Source organism: Aspergillus mulundensis (genome assembly GCF_003369625.1).
Source record: "Aspergillus mulundensis strain DSM 5745 chromosome Unknown scaffold_4, whole genome shotgun sequence".
NCBI classification, from domain to species: Eukaryota; Fungi; Ascomycota; class Eurotiomycetes; order Eurotiales; family Aspergillaceae; genus Aspergillus; species Aspergillus mulundensis.
Genome location: NW_020797892.1, coordinates 2,719,904 through 2,736,513, shown reverse-complemented (window position 1 = coordinate 2,736,513; position 16,610 = coordinate 2,719,904). Strand labels below are relative to the sequence as shown.

At 52.1% G+C, this 16,610-nt stretch overlaps 5 protein-coding genes across 5 annotated transcripts; 3 read left to right on the top strand and 2 right to left on the bottom strand.

Moving 5' to 3' along the window:
• Positions 1-39: 39 nt before the first annotated feature.
• pmt4 (dolichyl-phosphate-mannose-protein mannosyltransferase) lies at positions 40-2,469 on the top strand (the record flags this gene model as incomplete). Its single annotated transcript, XM_026747323.1, has 3 exons — positions 40-267; positions 327-1,971; positions 2,024-2,469. The coding sequence occupies 3 exons, from the start codon at positions 40-42 to the stop codon at positions 2,467-2,469; spliced, it is 2,319 nt and encodes a 772-aa protein (XP_026604803.1).
• Positions 2,470-2,947: 478 nt separating this feature from the next.
• DSM5745_05306 (pirin family protein) lies at positions 2,948-4,060 on the bottom strand (the record flags this gene model as incomplete). Its single annotated transcript, XM_026747322.1, has 1 exon — positions 2,948-4,060. One exon carries the CDS (start codon positions 4,058-4,060, stop codon positions 2,948-2,950), a length of 1,113 nt encoding a protein of 370 aa, XP_026604802.1.
• A 653-nt stretch (positions 4,061-4,713) lies between these two features.
• Positions 4,714-6,294, top strand: DSM5745_05305 (PRKCSH domain-containing protein; the record flags this gene model as incomplete). The annotated part of the gene is made up of 2 exons (XM_026747321.1): positions 4,714-4,827; positions 4,882-6,294. The coding sequence occupies 2 exons, from the start codon at positions 4,714-4,716 to the stop codon at positions 6,292-6,294; spliced, it is 1,527 nt and encodes a 508-aa protein (XP_026604801.1).
• A 714-nt stretch (positions 6,295-7,008) lies between these two features.
• On the top strand, positions 7,009-10,648 carry DSM5745_05304 (cytoskeletal protein-binding protein SLA1; the record flags this gene model as incomplete). The annotated part of the gene is made up of 5 exons (XM_026747320.1): positions 7,009-7,206; positions 7,374-8,624; positions 8,673-8,715; positions 8,765-10,567; positions 10,623-10,648. 5 exons carry the CDS (start codon positions 7,009-7,011, stop codon positions 10,646-10,648), a joined length of 3,321 nt encoding a protein of 1,106 aa, XP_026604800.1.
• Positions 10,649-12,361: 1,713 nt separating this feature from the next.
• On the bottom strand, positions 12,362-14,978 carry DSM5745_05303 (bifunctional terpene synthase/polyprenyl synthetase family protein; the record flags this gene model as incomplete). The annotated part of the gene is made up of 7 exons (XM_026747319.1): positions 12,362-12,679; positions 12,774-13,030; positions 13,090-13,256; positions 13,302-13,456; positions 13,511-14,237; positions 14,292-14,574; positions 14,651-14,978. 7 exons carry the CDS (start codon positions 14,976-14,978, stop codon positions 12,362-12,364), a joined length of 2,235 nt encoding a protein of 744 aa, XP_026604799.1.
• Positions 14,979-16,610: the final 1,632 nt, after the last annotated feature.

Below are 16,610 nucleotides of genomic sequence, written 5' to 3'. Positions count from 1 at the left end.
ACTCTCTTTCATCCCTTTTGTTTTGACCTGGTGATTATTATGTCTTCCTCGCCCTCTCTGCGTAAGAGGGGCGGCAAGAGAGAGGAAACTCCGGTGCCCTCTGACCGTTCTCTTACTCCTTCAGCTTCTAAATTGAGTGCTACGCCGCGCTCAGAATGGGACTATCGGCTGGCCATTACCATTCTGACAGTGCTGGCTTTTATTACCCGGTTCTACAAGATCTCCTATCCTGACCAAGTCGTTTTCGATGAGGTGCATTTTGGAAAGGTACGGAATTGCGTGTGTTGACAGTGATCCAACACTGGACTGACATTGGGTACTCCCAGTTCGCTTCTTACTACCTCCGACGGACCTACTTCTTCGATGTTCATCCCCCTTTCGCCAAACTCCTGCTGGCCTTCACCGGATGGCTAGTCGGCTACGATGGCCACTTCCTGTTTGAGAACATCGGGGAGTCCTACATTGAGAACAAGGTCCCTTACGTCGCCCTCCGTGCTATGCCCGCCGCCCTCGGTGCCCTCACGATCCCCGTGATATTCCTGATTATGTGGGAGTCTGGCTACTCCCTGCCGGCATGTGTCTTGGCCTCGGGACTTATCTTATTCGACAATGCCCACGTTGGCGAGGACCGATTGATCTTGCTGGACTCGACTCTAGTCATTACCATGGCCCTGAGCATCCTGTGCTACATTCGGTTCTACAAACTGCGCCACGAGCCTTTTGGACGCAAGTGGTGGAAGTGGCTTCTTCTGACCGGCGTGTCGTTGAGCTGCGTTATCTCCACCAAGTACGTGGGCGTCTTCACCTTTGTTACTATCGGCTCGGCTGTCATGGTTGATCTGTGGAACTTGCTGGACATCCGGAGACAAGGCGGCGCCCTGAGCATGTTTGAATGGAGCAAGCACTTTGCGGCCCGCTTCTTCTCTCTCGTCGTTATCCCATTTTTCTTCTACCTATTCTGGTTCCAGGTTCACTTTGCGATCCTGACACACTCCGGTCCCGGTGATGACTTCATGACGCCTGCCTTCCAGGAGACACTGAGTGACAACGCCATGTCTGCGCAGTCGGTCAGTATCGAGTACTTTGACTCCATCTCTATGCGCCACAAGGACACAAAGGTTTTCTTGCACAGTCATCCCGACACCTACCCCCTACGCTACGATGATGGTCGTATTTCCAGCCAGGGCCAGCAAGTGACCGGATACCCCTACAACGATACCAACAACCACTGGCAAATCATTCCCACAGTTCCTCTGGATGAGAACGATGAGAAGAGCCGCAAGGTACGCAACGGCGATGTTGTTCAGCTTCGTCACGTGGCTACTGATACCATTCTCCTCACCCACGACGTTGCCTCGCCTTATTATCCTACCAATCAGGAGTTTACCACCGTTTCGCATGAACTCGCTGATGGAAAGAGGCACAACGACACACTGTTCGAGATCAAGGTTGAGCATGGCAAATCTAAGCAGGAATTCCGCACATTGTCTAGCCAGTTCAAATTGGTTCACGTACCTACCAAGGTCGCGATGTGGACTCACACGACTCCTCTGCCTGACTGGGCTTTCAAGCAAGCCGAGATCAATGGTAACAAGAATGTCTTGCAGAGCAGCAACATCTGGTTTGTGGAAGCTGTTGAATCCCTGGAAGAGGATAGCCCGCGCCTCAAGAAGGAAGAGCGCAAGGTCAAGCATCTGCCTTTCTGGAGAAAGTACCTCGAGCTGCAGCGCGCCATGTTTTTCCATAACAACGCCCTGACCAGCAGCCACCCTTATGCCAGCGAGCCGTTCCAGTGGCCTTTCCTTCTGCGCGGTGTCAGCTTCTGGACCAAGAACGACACCCGTGAGCAGATTTACTTCCTGGGTAATCCCGTTGGATGGTGGATCTCTAGCAGTCTTTTGGCCGTGTTTGCCGGTGTTATCGGTGCTGACCAATTGTCTTTGCGTCGCGGTGTTGATGCTGTTGAAGAAAGTGAGTCAAGCTTCCCCGTATACTTCTTTTGATACCACGCTAACCGTTCTAGTCTGGGGCACGGGCTCCCGGTCCCGCCTGTACAACAGCACGGGCTTCCTGTTCCTCTGCTGGGCCGCCCACTATTTCCCCTTCTGGCTAATGGGTCGTCAACGTTTCCTGCACCACTACCTCCCGGCGCACGTCGCCTCAGCACTTGTAACGGGCGCCCTGATCGAATTCATCTTCAACATCCAGCCAATTTCCGTCCCAGCAACTATCCCAGTCGGCGTGGATGACCCTACAGGCAAGGCAAAGGTCCGCCGCTTCGTCACCGCTAGAGAGCGCATGGGCGTCAAGTCCCTTGTCGCCGGTTGGATCGCGTCCCTGACCATCCTGGCCGCCACCATCTGGGGATTCTGGTTCTTTGCTCCCTTGACCTATGGAACGCCTGGGTTGGATGTTGCCCAGGTTAACGCCAGGAAATGGCTTGGCTATGACTTGCACTTTGCGAAATAGGTGCATCTCGTTTTGTTCGCGATGAACCCAGCTAGCGCTTGACATTGTGTAAGATGATTTGCTTGTGTTTGCATTTGGGGTGTTCCGATATGCTCCAGATCACAATGGACAGTATTATGCATGTGCTGTAGGAGCTTGTCAGTCAGCGCAGCGCCATACGACTTGTGGCATTATGCTTGATTCGACTTGAGCTCGTATCCTACCCATCACAGCTTTGGATATTGTCATGTCGGTGGTCAATCCTCTCTCTCTATAAATCTTTTCAATTGACTTGTGTATCCCGATATAGCGTTTTGCTGGAATCTCATGTATTATCTACTAATCGAAAACGACTACGAATGAAGACGTATTGTTAGAGCTGATAATTATTTTGTATGCAAAGCTCATATAACCAAAGTAAGCTAAATTTCAAAAGATCCAACCGACGCCATAAGGTGTATCTATATACAATAAATCATAAATAAATCTAAAATGGAGACTAGTAGGCCATTCGCTTCCCGATCTCACTCTCCCATCCGCGGACTCTCTCGAATCCGTTCGAGGCAGTCTGATAGTCAAGCATAGCCTGGTAAACCTCCTCCTGGCTTGTCAAGACGAAGGGTCCATACTGCACGACCTTCTGGTCCAGCGGCTGTCCAGCAACAAGGATGAACCTCGACTCCTCCTCCGCATTGTCCGGTACGGAAGCCTCGATGTGGTCCCCGTTCTGTTCGAAAACGACATTATGGTACTGCTTCACCAGCTGCGTCGAGTCCGTTGACCCAAAAACGGTAGTTCCGGACAATGTGTAGGCAAAGGCATTCCATCCCACCGGCAGAACCTGCGAGATCCGACCACCAGGCTTGATCGACACGTCCAACAGCCAGAGCGGCGTGTAAGCCAGATCGCGCACGGAATCAACACCATGGCTCTGTCCCGAAATAACCTTGACAGTCACTCGGCCCTGATCGACAGTCGCGACGGGAATCTCGCTGGCGCGCAGATCGCGGTACCTCGGCTCGCACATCTTAAGCTTCTTGGGCAAGTCAACCCACAGTTGCATGCCGACGTTGGGACTGCCGTCTGGGTTCTCGTGCGGCATCTCCGCGTGCATGATGCCCTTGCCGGCTGTCATGAATTGCAGATCACCAGGTCCAATTGTGCCCTTGTTGCCGGCGAAATCCTCGTGGTCGACACCGCCGGAGAGCAGGTAGGTGATTGTTTCTTGGCCGCGGTGCGGATGGTCGGGGAAGCCGGCGCCCTTGCCGATGGTGAAGTGGTCGAGCATGAGGAAAGGCGAGAAGTTGCGGAGCTTGGGGGTGCCGATTGAGCGGCGGACGCGAGCGCCTGCGCCCTCAGCTTGCTCAATGGCAAGGAAGACGGTGCGGATTGCGCGGGGAACAGACATTTCCCTAGTAGATAGGATTGGTTGGGTTGATGGGAAGTGTTCTTTCGTGATTTTGGTCGTGGTAGTAGTGTAGCTTTGTACCCTCGAAGCGAAGTTCCTCAAGTAGTCGATACCACGACTAATCTTTAGATCCGGGTTGTTGAACTTGTGAGCAGTAAAGACGATTGCTGCGATGCCAACAAAAATGGACCAGAGCAGTTTCATCGGCGTCGAAGGCGGCTATTTATACCGTTTGTCTGCTGGGATGAGAAACTAGTAGAAGACCCTCGCGGGGACGACGAGGGACATTTAGTCACATTTTATAAGTCTCGAATAAGCACTCTATATGGCTCCTTGCCTAATGCGGAAAGATCGAGGCTCTGACAAAGCTGACAAAGGTTCGTGTCAGCGCTGCCAAGAGTTGGGGTTTCCACTCCTGGTGCTTGCATTTGCAAGCATGAATCATCAGAATAGCGGGATAACAGAGATTCAGAGAGATTGAATTTGGATGTTGAGCATTGGAATAAGTAAGAGTGGTCAATAAATCACTGCACTGCTTGATTCTCAATTGCCATACTTTGTGAATACAGGGGCATTGTATCTATCTGACCTCGGCCTATTTAGGGGAACTAAGATAACGCGGGGACAACACGTGCCGATAAGATCAACTTCACAGCTGTCATCAACATCAAACACTGTGAATGGTGGTTGCTCTCCGTCACTGAGATAGCTAGAAATGATTCAACTCCTTCATATCAATTGAGATTTCCCGCTCTGACGAACATATTGAATGGTCAACTTGTATCTTGAGTGAACTGGCTACATCTCCATCACGAATACCTGCCAGGGAAATCGCCCGACAGCATACACACTCACCAATGCGCAGACAATCGAGGATAGTAACCTCTCTGCTCGTGTTAGCATCTGCAAGCTCTAGTGCATGGGCGAGTAGGAAATTCAATATCCACGATGATTTACTAGCATACCCTCAGGTAAATTGTGTTCGTCCTGGAGACGCTGTACATGCTGACAATTTACTCTTGTAGTTTCGGATTCAGTTCCCTGTTGGCTTCGTCCTCGATTCTCACGCGCGCGGCTTATTAGAACAAGCTCCTCATGGTAGCTCTCCAACCCCTGAAAAGAGCGACATCTACGAACAAGCACCGTTACGCGACGAATCTGGTAACACGATACCTGACGAGTCTAGCGGCGATGAAATCAAGCTCTCATACGAGGAGCTTATTCTCGAAGGACAGCGATACCTTTGCGAAGTTCCTATGGTAGAAGCTGCTGAGAACAGTCAGACAAAGGAAGAAGTGAACGAGGATGAGGAGCGAAAGGAGCTGGCGCGGGCGACAGACCGAGGTCTAGAGCTCTTGCGTGAGATGGAGGGCAAATGCCTCTACTACATCTCCGGTTGGTGGTCATACTCTTTCTGCTACATGAACCAGATCAAGCAGTTCCACGCGCTTCCGTCAGGAGCAGGCATTCCAAACTATCCGCCCATGGAGGATCACACAACACACTCGTTCATCCTAGGTAGGTTTCCTCAGGAAGAAGGTCAGCAGGGTGGAGAAGGTGCAAAATCCGAGAAGGCGACTACAGATCTAGCCGAGTTGCAGACAAAAGGGGGCTCACGCTACCTGGTTCAGCGACTTGACAGCGGCGATCAGTGCGACCTAACGGGAAAGAGTAGGAAGATTGAAGTCCAGTTCCATTGTAACCCGCAGTCAACGGACCGTATTGCCTGGATCAAGGAGCTCTATACCTGCTCCTATTTGATGCTCATCTATACTCCCCGCCTATGCAACGATGTTGCTTTCCTCCCACCTCAACAGGAAGAAGTCCATACTATAGAGTGCCGTGAGATTCTTACCCCGGAAGAGGTCTCGGATTGGCAAGCAATGCATGAGTACGAGCTATCTCAACAGCTGGTAGAGTCTGCTGAAGCACCGGAATACCCGATTATCGGGGGAATTGAAGTTGGCGCTCAGCGGTTAGTCGGGACAGAGGGCAGGCAGATCGAAAAGGGCCGCGTGGCTTCGATAGGCGAAGAGAAGGTGAACGTGGTTGCCAAACGCGTGAATGGGGAAGTGCAGCTCTTGTCCACCGAGGAACTGAAGAAGTTTGATCTCGATGAAGCGAAAATCGAGGAGCTCAGAAAGAAGCTAGAAGAATGGGCCAAGGGTAAAGATTGGACTCTGGAAATCGTTACCGGCAACGGTGCATACCTCCGCGGAGTAGTTGATGATGAGGAGGAAGCGACAGAAGGCGAAGGAGAAGAAGCGGACAAACAAGAGCCGAATGAAGATACAAAGGCCATTGATGGGCAGCCTGGCCATCAAAAGGACATGCCGGGGCCAGGCCGAAAGAATGAGCACCTGGAGGGTGGTGAAGAGCCGACAATCGACGCTGGGGATGTGGATGGAAGTGAGGAAGTCTTCAAAGACGAACTGTAAATAGGCCATCTATACGAGTTGACGATTTTGTACTTGCGTTGGAAATTACACTGTACTATATGGAGTACTGTAGACTCGAACAGCGAGACGTACTTGGTCGCGGATCTTGGACTCGTGGAGTGCGAATAGATTCTGTCGGAAAAAGAAGGTGCTCCTCGCCTCCAGTCAAGAAGCTTCAATAGTATGCATCATTGCACCCGGACCCAGGTCTCATCGAGAGCCCTGTGGCTGCGAACCTGGGTTGTCGAGTCTATACTGGAGGTACAGTGGCGTAGTACTCCCTAGGCAGTGCTGATTTGCGCAAGCACCCCTCAGCCCCAATGATCGGCTTTCACTCGTCTTTCACATAATTCCACGGCAGTGTGTGCCTTCCTTGTCTACCTCGTCCCTCCGCGGCCTTGTTCAGAGCCTGTACCCCGGATTTGCACTGTTGCAGCCTGATTCATACCTGAGTTGGGAGCTGCCAAGCCCAGCCCACTCTGCCTCTCGCTCGCGGACTCTCCTCCGGCCATTACGACGACGAACCCCGACCGACGTCGCCGGCCACTGACTTCCCGCCACAACCGGTCTTCTCGCTCCTTCTCCTCGCACAATCCCTACGATACTGCCTTGACGCCCTCCCCTTCACGCTGCAGCTGCAGCTGGCCCGCTTCTCTTCCGCGTCTACCCACTATCCTGATCAGCACACGCAACCCAGTCGGTCGACCGGCCACCATGGGGTTCATCGGTGTTTATACCGCCATATACGACTACCAACCGCAAGCGCACGGTGAATTAGAGCTCCGTGAAGGCGATCTGCTTTATATCCTCGAGAAAAGCGCCGAGGACGATTGGTGGAAGGCTAAAAAGAAGGCGGACCGGGACGACGAAGATGAGCCCGAGGGTCTAGTACCAAATAACTACGTCGAGGAGGTAAGGACACTCAATCTCAGTCTCTGTGGTGTTGCATGTGAGAAGAGACAATTGTGATGGCAACTGGCGCCTCGCCTGAAGGTCACTGGCCGTCGTCCCGCCTCTCAGGGGTTGCGATGACGTTCGCCCACTGCCATGGAAACGGACAGCATACTGATGAATAGCAGGCCACGCCGGTTCATACCGCGAAAGCGCTATACGACTACACACGTCAGACAGATGAGGAGGTATCTTTCTCAGAGGATGCAAATTTGGTGGTGTACGACACCTCGGATCCGGACTGGACCTTGGTTGGAGTTAATACAGACTTCGGATTCGCTCCGTCAAATTACATCGACATTCTTGAAGACTCTGTAGCTCCGAATCACGCATCACCCGAGCCTCCCTCTCCAGCTGCTGCTTCCCCAATTCCCGTGCCCGAACCTCCCAGCCTTCCGCAGCGCCCGGGGCCGGCTCCCATTGAAGAACCTCGCTCGCCCGTCTCGAGCTCTCCCGGGGATGCTGTCCAGAACCCCGCTGCGGCAGCGATAGCCAGTATACTTCACCAACAGAATCTTTCTCCCGGGTCGTCCAGAGATGTTCCCCCTCCCCCACAACCCCAGGCGCAGCCAGAATCGCAATACCGCGAGCCTTCACCTTCCCCACCCCGTCTGCCTGAAAGGCCCCGTTCGGAACAAGTGTCATCTCCTGTCCGTCTCGAGTCGTCTGCGCCTTCGCCGATCCCTCATCCTCAACCTGTTTCGATACGGGAGAACGATGGTGGCCCGCGGGAATCCCCTCCATATAATCGGGTTGGAAGGACGGCGCCACGATCTCCATCCGGATATCATATGTACAACATCAACGAGATGGTCGAGGTTATGGGCAAAAGAAAGAAGATGCCCACGACACTAGGAATCAACATTGCCACTGGAACTATCTTCATATCACCCGAGGATGATGGGGATGTGCAGGAGTGGACTGCGGAGAAGCTTACCCACTATTCCATTGAAGGGAAACACGTTTTCATCGACCTCGTTCGGCCCAGCAAAAGTGTGGATTTCCATGCCGGGGCCAAAGACACGGCCCGTGAGATTGTTTCGGCGCTTGGTGAAATTTCCGGGGCATTCCGCGCTGAAGGTTTGCGGGAAGTTATTGCGGCAGGTGCCGGCGGCGGTGGCGCGCAGAAGAAGGGAAATATTTTGTATGACTTTATGGCCCAGGGTGACGATGAAGTAACGGTTGGTGTGGGCGATGAGGTGATTATCCTAGATGACACTAAGTCTGAGGAATGGTGGATGGTGCGGCGCATCAAGAATGGTAAGGAGGGTGTGGTTCCGAGCAGCTATGTCGAAGTGAGCGGTTTCGTCTCGCCGCCTCCAACGACGACTCCTATCGTGCTTGAGGAGATTCGGGCAGCTGCACCGCAAAGTCCCACAGTATGTCCTTCAACACACGACTATTCAGTCAAAGCTAACTGGCCCAAGCGGCAGCACCACAAGAAGGACAGCAAGAGTAGCCCGAGATCCAGTAAGCATACATATGTCTCGCCGATTTAAGCAGTACTGACGGGATACAGAACCTGATCCGGCAAAGGTTAGGACATGGATTGACCGGTCTAAAGCATTCACTGTAGAGGCTCAGTTCATCGGATTGCAGGATGGCAAGATCCATTTGCATAAGACGAACGGGATCAAAATCGCAGTGCCAATCCCGAAGATGTCGTTTGAAGACTTAGAATACGTCGAGAAGGTTACCGGAGAATCTCTTGACGAAGACAAACCATTGTCTGACCACATTCGGCGCAAATCGCAACAACCCAAACCCGACAAAACCGACAAAGTAAGAGCGTCAAATGATGGGAAATCCGGCGCCACTTTTCAGCAGTCCGATTACGACTGGTTCGATTTCTTTCTCAAGGCTGGCGTTGGTCCTCATCAATGTGAGCGGTACGCACAGAATTTCGCCAAAGACTCGATGGACGAAGGTATCCTTCCTGATATCACCCCCGAGACTCTGCGTACATTGGGTCTGAAAGAAGGCGACATTCTGCGGGTCATGCGCTACCTGGACAATATGTTTGGGCGGACAGGTGGTAAATCGAAGCTGCGCAACGTGAGCTTTGGCGGGGAAGAAGTGCTGGGTAACGGTGACGGCTCTGGTGGTCTTTTTGCTGGACCTGGCGGAACACTGCACAACAACACTACCCGACCCCGTCCAGCGCCGGCCGTGCAGACCAAGGATGTCGTTGATCCGAAAGTGTTTGAGCAAAAGGATGCGGCAAAGCCGGCCGAAACACCCAGCAGCAGCACCCCTCCACCGGCTCCTACCGCCCCTATCGAGAAGCCTGTTCAGAAGGGATTCGACGACGATGCGTGGGAAGTCAAAACTACCAAGCAACCGACAGGCCCAGCCCCAGCTGTCAGCTCGCCACCCGCAGCAACACCCGCCGCGGCGAGCCCTCCGCCTGTCCAACCGGCGATCACCGGAGCTATGGCAGATCTCTCACTCCTCCAAGCGCCCCTTCAGCCAACTCCTGCGCAACCGGCGCCCGCCCCTGCTCAATCGCCCCCGGCGGCACAGCCTATTCAAGCCCAGCCAACTGCGATCCCTGCGCCTCAACCGCAGCAGTCAGGCGCCTCCCCCAACTTTTTCGCGCAAGTGGCACAGGTTGGTCAACAACAGCCTATGCAGACCGGCTTTCAGCAGCCTAGACAACGCCCACAAGCACCTCAGGGCATGGGCCAAAATTCCCTTATTCCACCTCCGCCTCAACGACCACTATCTGCACCTCAGAACATGCCTCAACAACAGCCTTTCGGCCTGCCTCAACTGCAGCCGCAGCTAACTGGTCTCCCCCAACAAGGTCCTCAGCTTGCTGCTCCTGGGCAGAGTCTGGCCAGTCTAGGTCAGCAGGGCTTCCAACCTCCGCAACAGGGTTTCCAGCCTCCGTTCCAACCGCAACAGACCGGATTCATGGCTCCAAACCAGTTCCAGAACGGACTGATGCCGCAGCCGACAGGTTTCCAGCCTCAATCGCAGTTCGGGATCCAGCAACAACAGACCGGGTTCGGTCTTGCACCACAGCAAACCAGCTTTGGAGGATTCGGCGCCCCGCCCCAACAACCAATGGCAACCGGCATCAACTCTGTTCTTCCTCCTGCATTGCAACCTCAGCCTACCGGTTTGAACGGCTCGGGCTCTATGGCTTACTCTCCGTCTCCTCCCCCTATTCCACCCATTCCGCAGCAACATACAATTGCGCCACTGCAGGCTCAGAAGACCGGCCCAGCCCCTCCCGTGCGGTTTGGTGTCAAGCCTGACGCTCCCAAGAAGCTTGCGCCTCAGCCGACAGGGATGAAGGCGAATCTTTCGCAAGCCAGTAAGTCAAACTCTCTCTTCAGACATCATCATTTTCCAGTAGCTTACTTGTGCAGCACCTACCAACCCGTTCGGCTTCTAGGCGAAGCAGTCGTGTACATAGGATTTCCTTCGCAGCACATGACCTTTTTTATACATTATCCTTTGCTCATTCTGCTGGCGGGATTGCAAGCATGTCCAGTCCCTGACCTAATTCCCTTTTTCTCACTTTTAAGCACATGATACATGCAGCGATCTAGGCATGACCCGCCATCTACCCAAGCAGCAAGCGCCGAGTATTTTGTTACATGGCACCCTTCAGCGAACTAGACTTCGATATCCCTTTCCTTTCCTCTCTTTTTCTTTCTCCGACTGACCCGACCATATACGTAATTTTTGGAAGACCCCGTTTACGCTAACGCTCTCCCGTCCACTTTTCCTTTGTCATGCTCTGCTTTGCTCCTTGGTCTGTGCGAGTTCAGATGCTCCGTACTGCTGCGTTGGCTAGTCGCTGTCTAGCATCCTCTTCGCTTCCCCGTCTGAGCTGCGTTTCTTTGCCTCTTCATTGTTATTCTTGCCTGTTGTCTCCATGTCCTGGTCGGTGCTGTACCTTTATTCTTCCACAGCTGTTTAGGTATTTCTATCACCGACGTCAATATTTAATGTTGAGTTAACTTTAGACAAATCAGTACGGAGTAAATCTGGGTGACGGCGAAAAGGCCACGGTTGTGCGTGGCGTTTAGCGTAGAACTTGTGGCCTTTTCGCAGAGCAGAGTGTGCAAAAGTGTATGACACGCCAAAGGATGCCTTGCCAAGACAGTCACGGGATGATCTCAGCCAATCAGCAAACCAACCAATCCAATCCGGGCACGGCTCGGAATGAGCAAGAAGGGCCACGTGACCTATAGACGTACTATAAGGAACGTAGGTATTCAGGATTCCCTGAATACCATTCGGAATCCTGAATACCATTCTGCCAATGTGGGTCAGAGAGTTCTGATACCCGATCAGCCTCTGACACCAATTTCTGACCCACGATCAGCTTATCTTATCGACTAGAATAACTAGTTAGCCTATACCACCTGATATGGTCTACATAGTAGTTAAAACTAGCGAAATAGAATATTCAGGTAGCCAAGAACTGCTGCCTGTTGTATAGTGCAACTATAAAGAGGTAATAATCATTAGAATCTTAGTTGCTAAGGTTGTGGTGCATAGCAACGGTATGTTGTGTGGTTGATATACTTTTGCTTCGTCCGCAAGTTCTCCGTTCCCTATTCCCACCACTCTCCTTCACACCAGATTCTTTCATCCCCTGCATGCTTTTGTGTTTTGTTTCTGCATCTGGAGCGCATCAGTTGAGCATATACTCGACGCGGCCGCCAATATTGAGTCTCCAATCGCTTATGGCCTCACAAAATTGGATTTTGAGAACCCTGAGGTTCTTAATGCAGCGAATCCTTCAGGCTAGGGCAATCACCACGGTAAGCACGCTGCGGGAAAAGGGAGCGCTACGCTACCGCCTGCACGGGTCCTGTTGTCATCAACAGGCCCCCTCTCGGATTTACAACCACCTGATGACTCTCGTCTTCTCCGGAATTGTGATTACCGATCGTGCTCAACGTATGTATCAGTCGAAATTCATTCCTAGTCTTGTCTCGACACAAGCAATTATTACTGCGATTTTCTCGGCCGTGAGCCCGAGATTCAAACAATAGGTATCCAAGGGAATAGGAAAAGCAGAGATTAGGTGCATTTGAAATCTCAGAAACGAGGAAGCAAAATAAGCAGAAGAGAAAACAGCGCCCGGAATACATTAAATCGCCATCCCCAAGACCAACACCTTTAGCCCATTATTCGGGCCCATCTGCCCTTCAACCTCTTCCAAGACCCTCAGCAGCTCTGCATGAATGTACTGCAAGACCCTGCGCACAAACTCAAAGGTCCCTGCAGCTTCCATTGCCTGCAGTATATGCGTCTTGACTTCGTTCGTGACGCCGCTTGCCCCGGGAGCGCGCTTGAACAAGGCACCCATAATACGTCCGGGGTGCTTTGTATGGTTGAAGAGGTGGATTAAGAGGAGGGAGAATTTGCCTTCATCTAAGTCTTCGCAGAAGCCTTTCTTGGTTGTGTACTGGGAGAGGAGAGAACTGTTAGCTTCTGTTTATGTTGTTTATTCTGAGACAGGGAGTGTAAGGGAGGTAAGTAGGAGGTGCGAATGGACTAACCTCCTCAGATGTAAGATTCAGATAGTCGTCTCGGATCTGGTAGTATCTCCCGCAAAGAGTCAAGAGGTGGGAGATAGATGAAGAAGATGAGAATTTGAAAAACGTAGATTCAGCCTGCATCAGACGGAGCATGAGGTGGAACAGGCGACCTGTTTTGTTGTCGACCATGGTCAGGTATTCTTCGACGGATGGGCATTTATTCTGGTAGCACCAGAGCAATTCGAGTGCTTGGCCATTGTGGAGGCTGAGCAACTCATCTGCCATGCGAATTAGCACGGCTGCTACAGAGAGCAGGATAGGACAAGCAAGAACATACCGACAAATATCCTCAGACTCTTTTGCTCACTCGGTAGCCGCAAGATGTCTTGCACAGTTTTGACGTAGGCAGCGGTGGCACTGTTGACTGTCTGGCTGGCGCCATAGAGGATGTGTGTTGCTGGATGACCTCGACGCAGAGCTGAGGCATCTTCCACGTCGTCGAGCCTGGAAGATTAGCAAATGAGCAATGCGGTAGGTAGTGCTGCTTACATGAGGGATGCGTTGTGCAAGACTTGAACTACATGCTTGATGATCTGTAAAGAGGCTGGCGGAACCTGATACCAAGAATTCATGGCATCGATGAACTTGTTGCGGATGCCTTTGCCCTGAAGGGAATTGACATAGTCAAAGGGCTCATCACAAGCCTGGTCCATTTAGTATACATGCAGATGAAATAAAGTCCAGGACGGAGGGCTTACATTGCTGGATGCCGTGAAGTATGGATTGACATAGACGGAGATAGAGTCAGAGTCAACACCATATACTCCATTCGTATGCTTGTTGGTCCCATATCCATTTGCACTTTTGCGATGGACCCCACTGACATCGTTGGTACCATTGCTGATAACACCGTTGGTGGTTGAAGGTTCGACTTGGGACAAGGGAACCACCTTCTGCTGTAGGTGACACTGTGGCTGCACCTTAGGCGGAGCATAGCCCTCCAAAACGCGAAGTTCACCATGTCCTTTTCCAGTCAATGCTGCTCGTTGCTCGGGGGTACTGGCGATGTCCTCACGGCTATACCGTAAAGAGTGAGAGATCCAAAAGGAACTACCACCAATCATGAAGAAAGCTACAGCGATATACCTGCGGAGCTCATAGTTCTCAGGCTTCCACCCTTCTGTCTCCTCCCAGAGGTGATATTCCTTCATCATATCTCGCTCTCCGTTCTTGATTTCCTGTATCACGATGCTCCGTGCTTCTTCCTCGGAATACCCGTACTCTCGCATAAGCAAGCCCAGGGCATTCTGCATCCGATCGAGCGTGCCCGCCCGCTCATGCTCAGCGACTTCTTTGTTGAAGCTGTAATAGTCGTTCGTGAGCATCACAGATAGCAGACCTGGATTGAGCCAGCTCCTAACTGAGTCTTTCGCCTCCTGGGAGACTCGGACATCAGCCCCCCAGCATCCTAATTCTATGCCCCAGCTAAGGACACAATATCAGTTCGTTTCAATGCAAATCAGAGGGTCGAATCCTTACACAGCCCCAACCTCGCCCAGCCGATGCCATTTGTACTGCTCAAACGACATATCATTGTGCGTGCTCTTGGATGTGCCCTCCAGGTGGCCCTTCCAGCCATCGACCATTCGAAGTCCTAGCTCGCGATCTTGATCTAGGATTTCACGGAGCATCCCGATGACCAACTTGCTGATTTCCAGCTTCGGTTCCAGACGCTGACCGAGCTTCAGCTCTGCCAGCAAGACCACCGCGAGGTCCTGCGTGATTTCCTTGCTTTGCTCCGGGCTCAGCGCATCGGTGATATCTGTAGGGTTCGGTTAGCACCGGTGCTCGTCCTGCATATGCTAGAGGAGAACAAGGGGGGGAATAGATCGCAGTACCATCCCAGAAGAACCCAAAGTCGCTGACCTCCGTAAGCAGCACCATCCGCTCCGGGAGGGTCTCGGGAAAGGCACACGAGTTGAAGTTGCAGAGGTTGTTTGCGCTTCCGTGAAACTCGAAACCCTTTACCCCTAGACCATCTGCGTTGAGGGCTTCGGTCCATTTGAGGAGGAAATCCGCACATGCTTTCTGAGACGTCTCGTTGTGGTGAGAGACGTGAATTGGAAGGTCCCAAAAGTACTCGTCAGGACGAGGATGGATGCTGTGAGGCTCGACCAGGTCCGAGTTCACGCATGCGGCGGTGATTGCCGGGAAGTTCATAGACATGATTGAGGTTTCTGAGTAAACTTGAAAAGTAAGAGAATTGAACAAAAGTAATAGATCAGGGTACCTTTTGCTTGGGGGCTGGTCTTTAAATCATTGCCAGATAACCCTTGCCATGGAGGACTTGCTGATAAACCTAGGGCTGTCAACTTGGCGTCGAGTTCCGAGCTTGTAGCAGATCGCTTGCCATTGCAACAACATCCCCGAGCTGCACTCGACGGATCTGTTCCTGCCGTGTCCGCCCTTTCTGCAACCTTGGGAGGTTGTCTCCCGCCAATCATGCGGTGTTACCCAGATCCAAAGCTCGCGAAGCTGAGGCCATCATATCTCAGAGCACGCAAGATCGGCCTTTGGCTATTGATTCTCATGCAGTCCAAGTTATTGATCCCACGCTCAGCTTATCTTCAACCGCCACTGAGACTGGACCTATCCAATGACATACATCATCAGCAAACCAACAGACAAAAAGAGCCAGATAGAGGTAAGCAGACGGACTCCGAAAAAAAGCAAGAGACCTCGAATGTCTGCCCCGACCTGTACTCGAGGACAGAAATACGATCTGTCAATTTCTCTTCCATTGGAAGTCCTCAATTTCTGTATCTGCTGTACCACCTGGCCGAGCAGTATCAGCCGTCTTGTGTACACTGTACAACCTTGTCGTCTGTAGAAGCGACTCGAGCGTCGCCCAGCCGAGACTATTGAATAGGTAGACTATACCGTTGAACTACTCATTTTCTGTACGTAGTCCCCTGTCAATGAGGTATTTCGCCGAACCCTCAGCGCAGACAAACATGCTCCCCGACTGGTACCAGAAGGCTGAATGTTGACCATATCCCCTGTGCGAGCACCATAAGGCTTGTGGCTTGAGACACACACTATTGCTAGATATCATACTCTCACTAGCCAAAGTTCGAAAACTCCAAGCGGAAAAGCATTCGCTCCCCGCAAGCGAGCTCTCGCGGGAAAAGCCTCGGACAGCGAGCTAATTACACGGGAATTTTGACCTCCACTCCACGGGGATATAGCGGAAGTCATCGATATAGCTCGATAGAAACGTCAGCCCCAGAGCTAAGGAACTAGATGGACCAAGGAACAAAACAATTGAGTCTGACGGCTGATCATCAGCAGGCCTTCTCTGTGTAATGGTTCGATTCATGGGGCCACAGCATCCGTTCCAAAGACCTGGAAGCCTATGGACATGAGTGGATTACAGGAGTACTTTTCTTGTCCCAAGCTGCAGTTGCAAGTGTGTGCTTGGATACCCCTGCAAGGTCATTGGGACATACAGGAGAGCTCCGATCTAGTGTCACCGCATCGCGATGACTCCGAGGGGACGCATCCAGCGGCTAAATCTTCAGGCAAAATCAAATCATCTATGACGCGAAATCTCTCGGCTCAAATCAGGGCACAGTCTCGTTTCAATCCGGGTAGACCGAGACAAGGTCAGGGGTGCTCTCTTTGTCGCAATTGGACGGAAGCAATGGGAACTTCATCCGAGCATTCCGAGCATTCCGAGCATTCCATGCCGGACATCTTGAAGCACAAAAGATGGCGGATCTGTGAAACTGTGATAACGAAGCTATTCTTGCCTCATGTGGGGCATGTTAATCCCTGGCGATCTGTTCTTCAACCTGT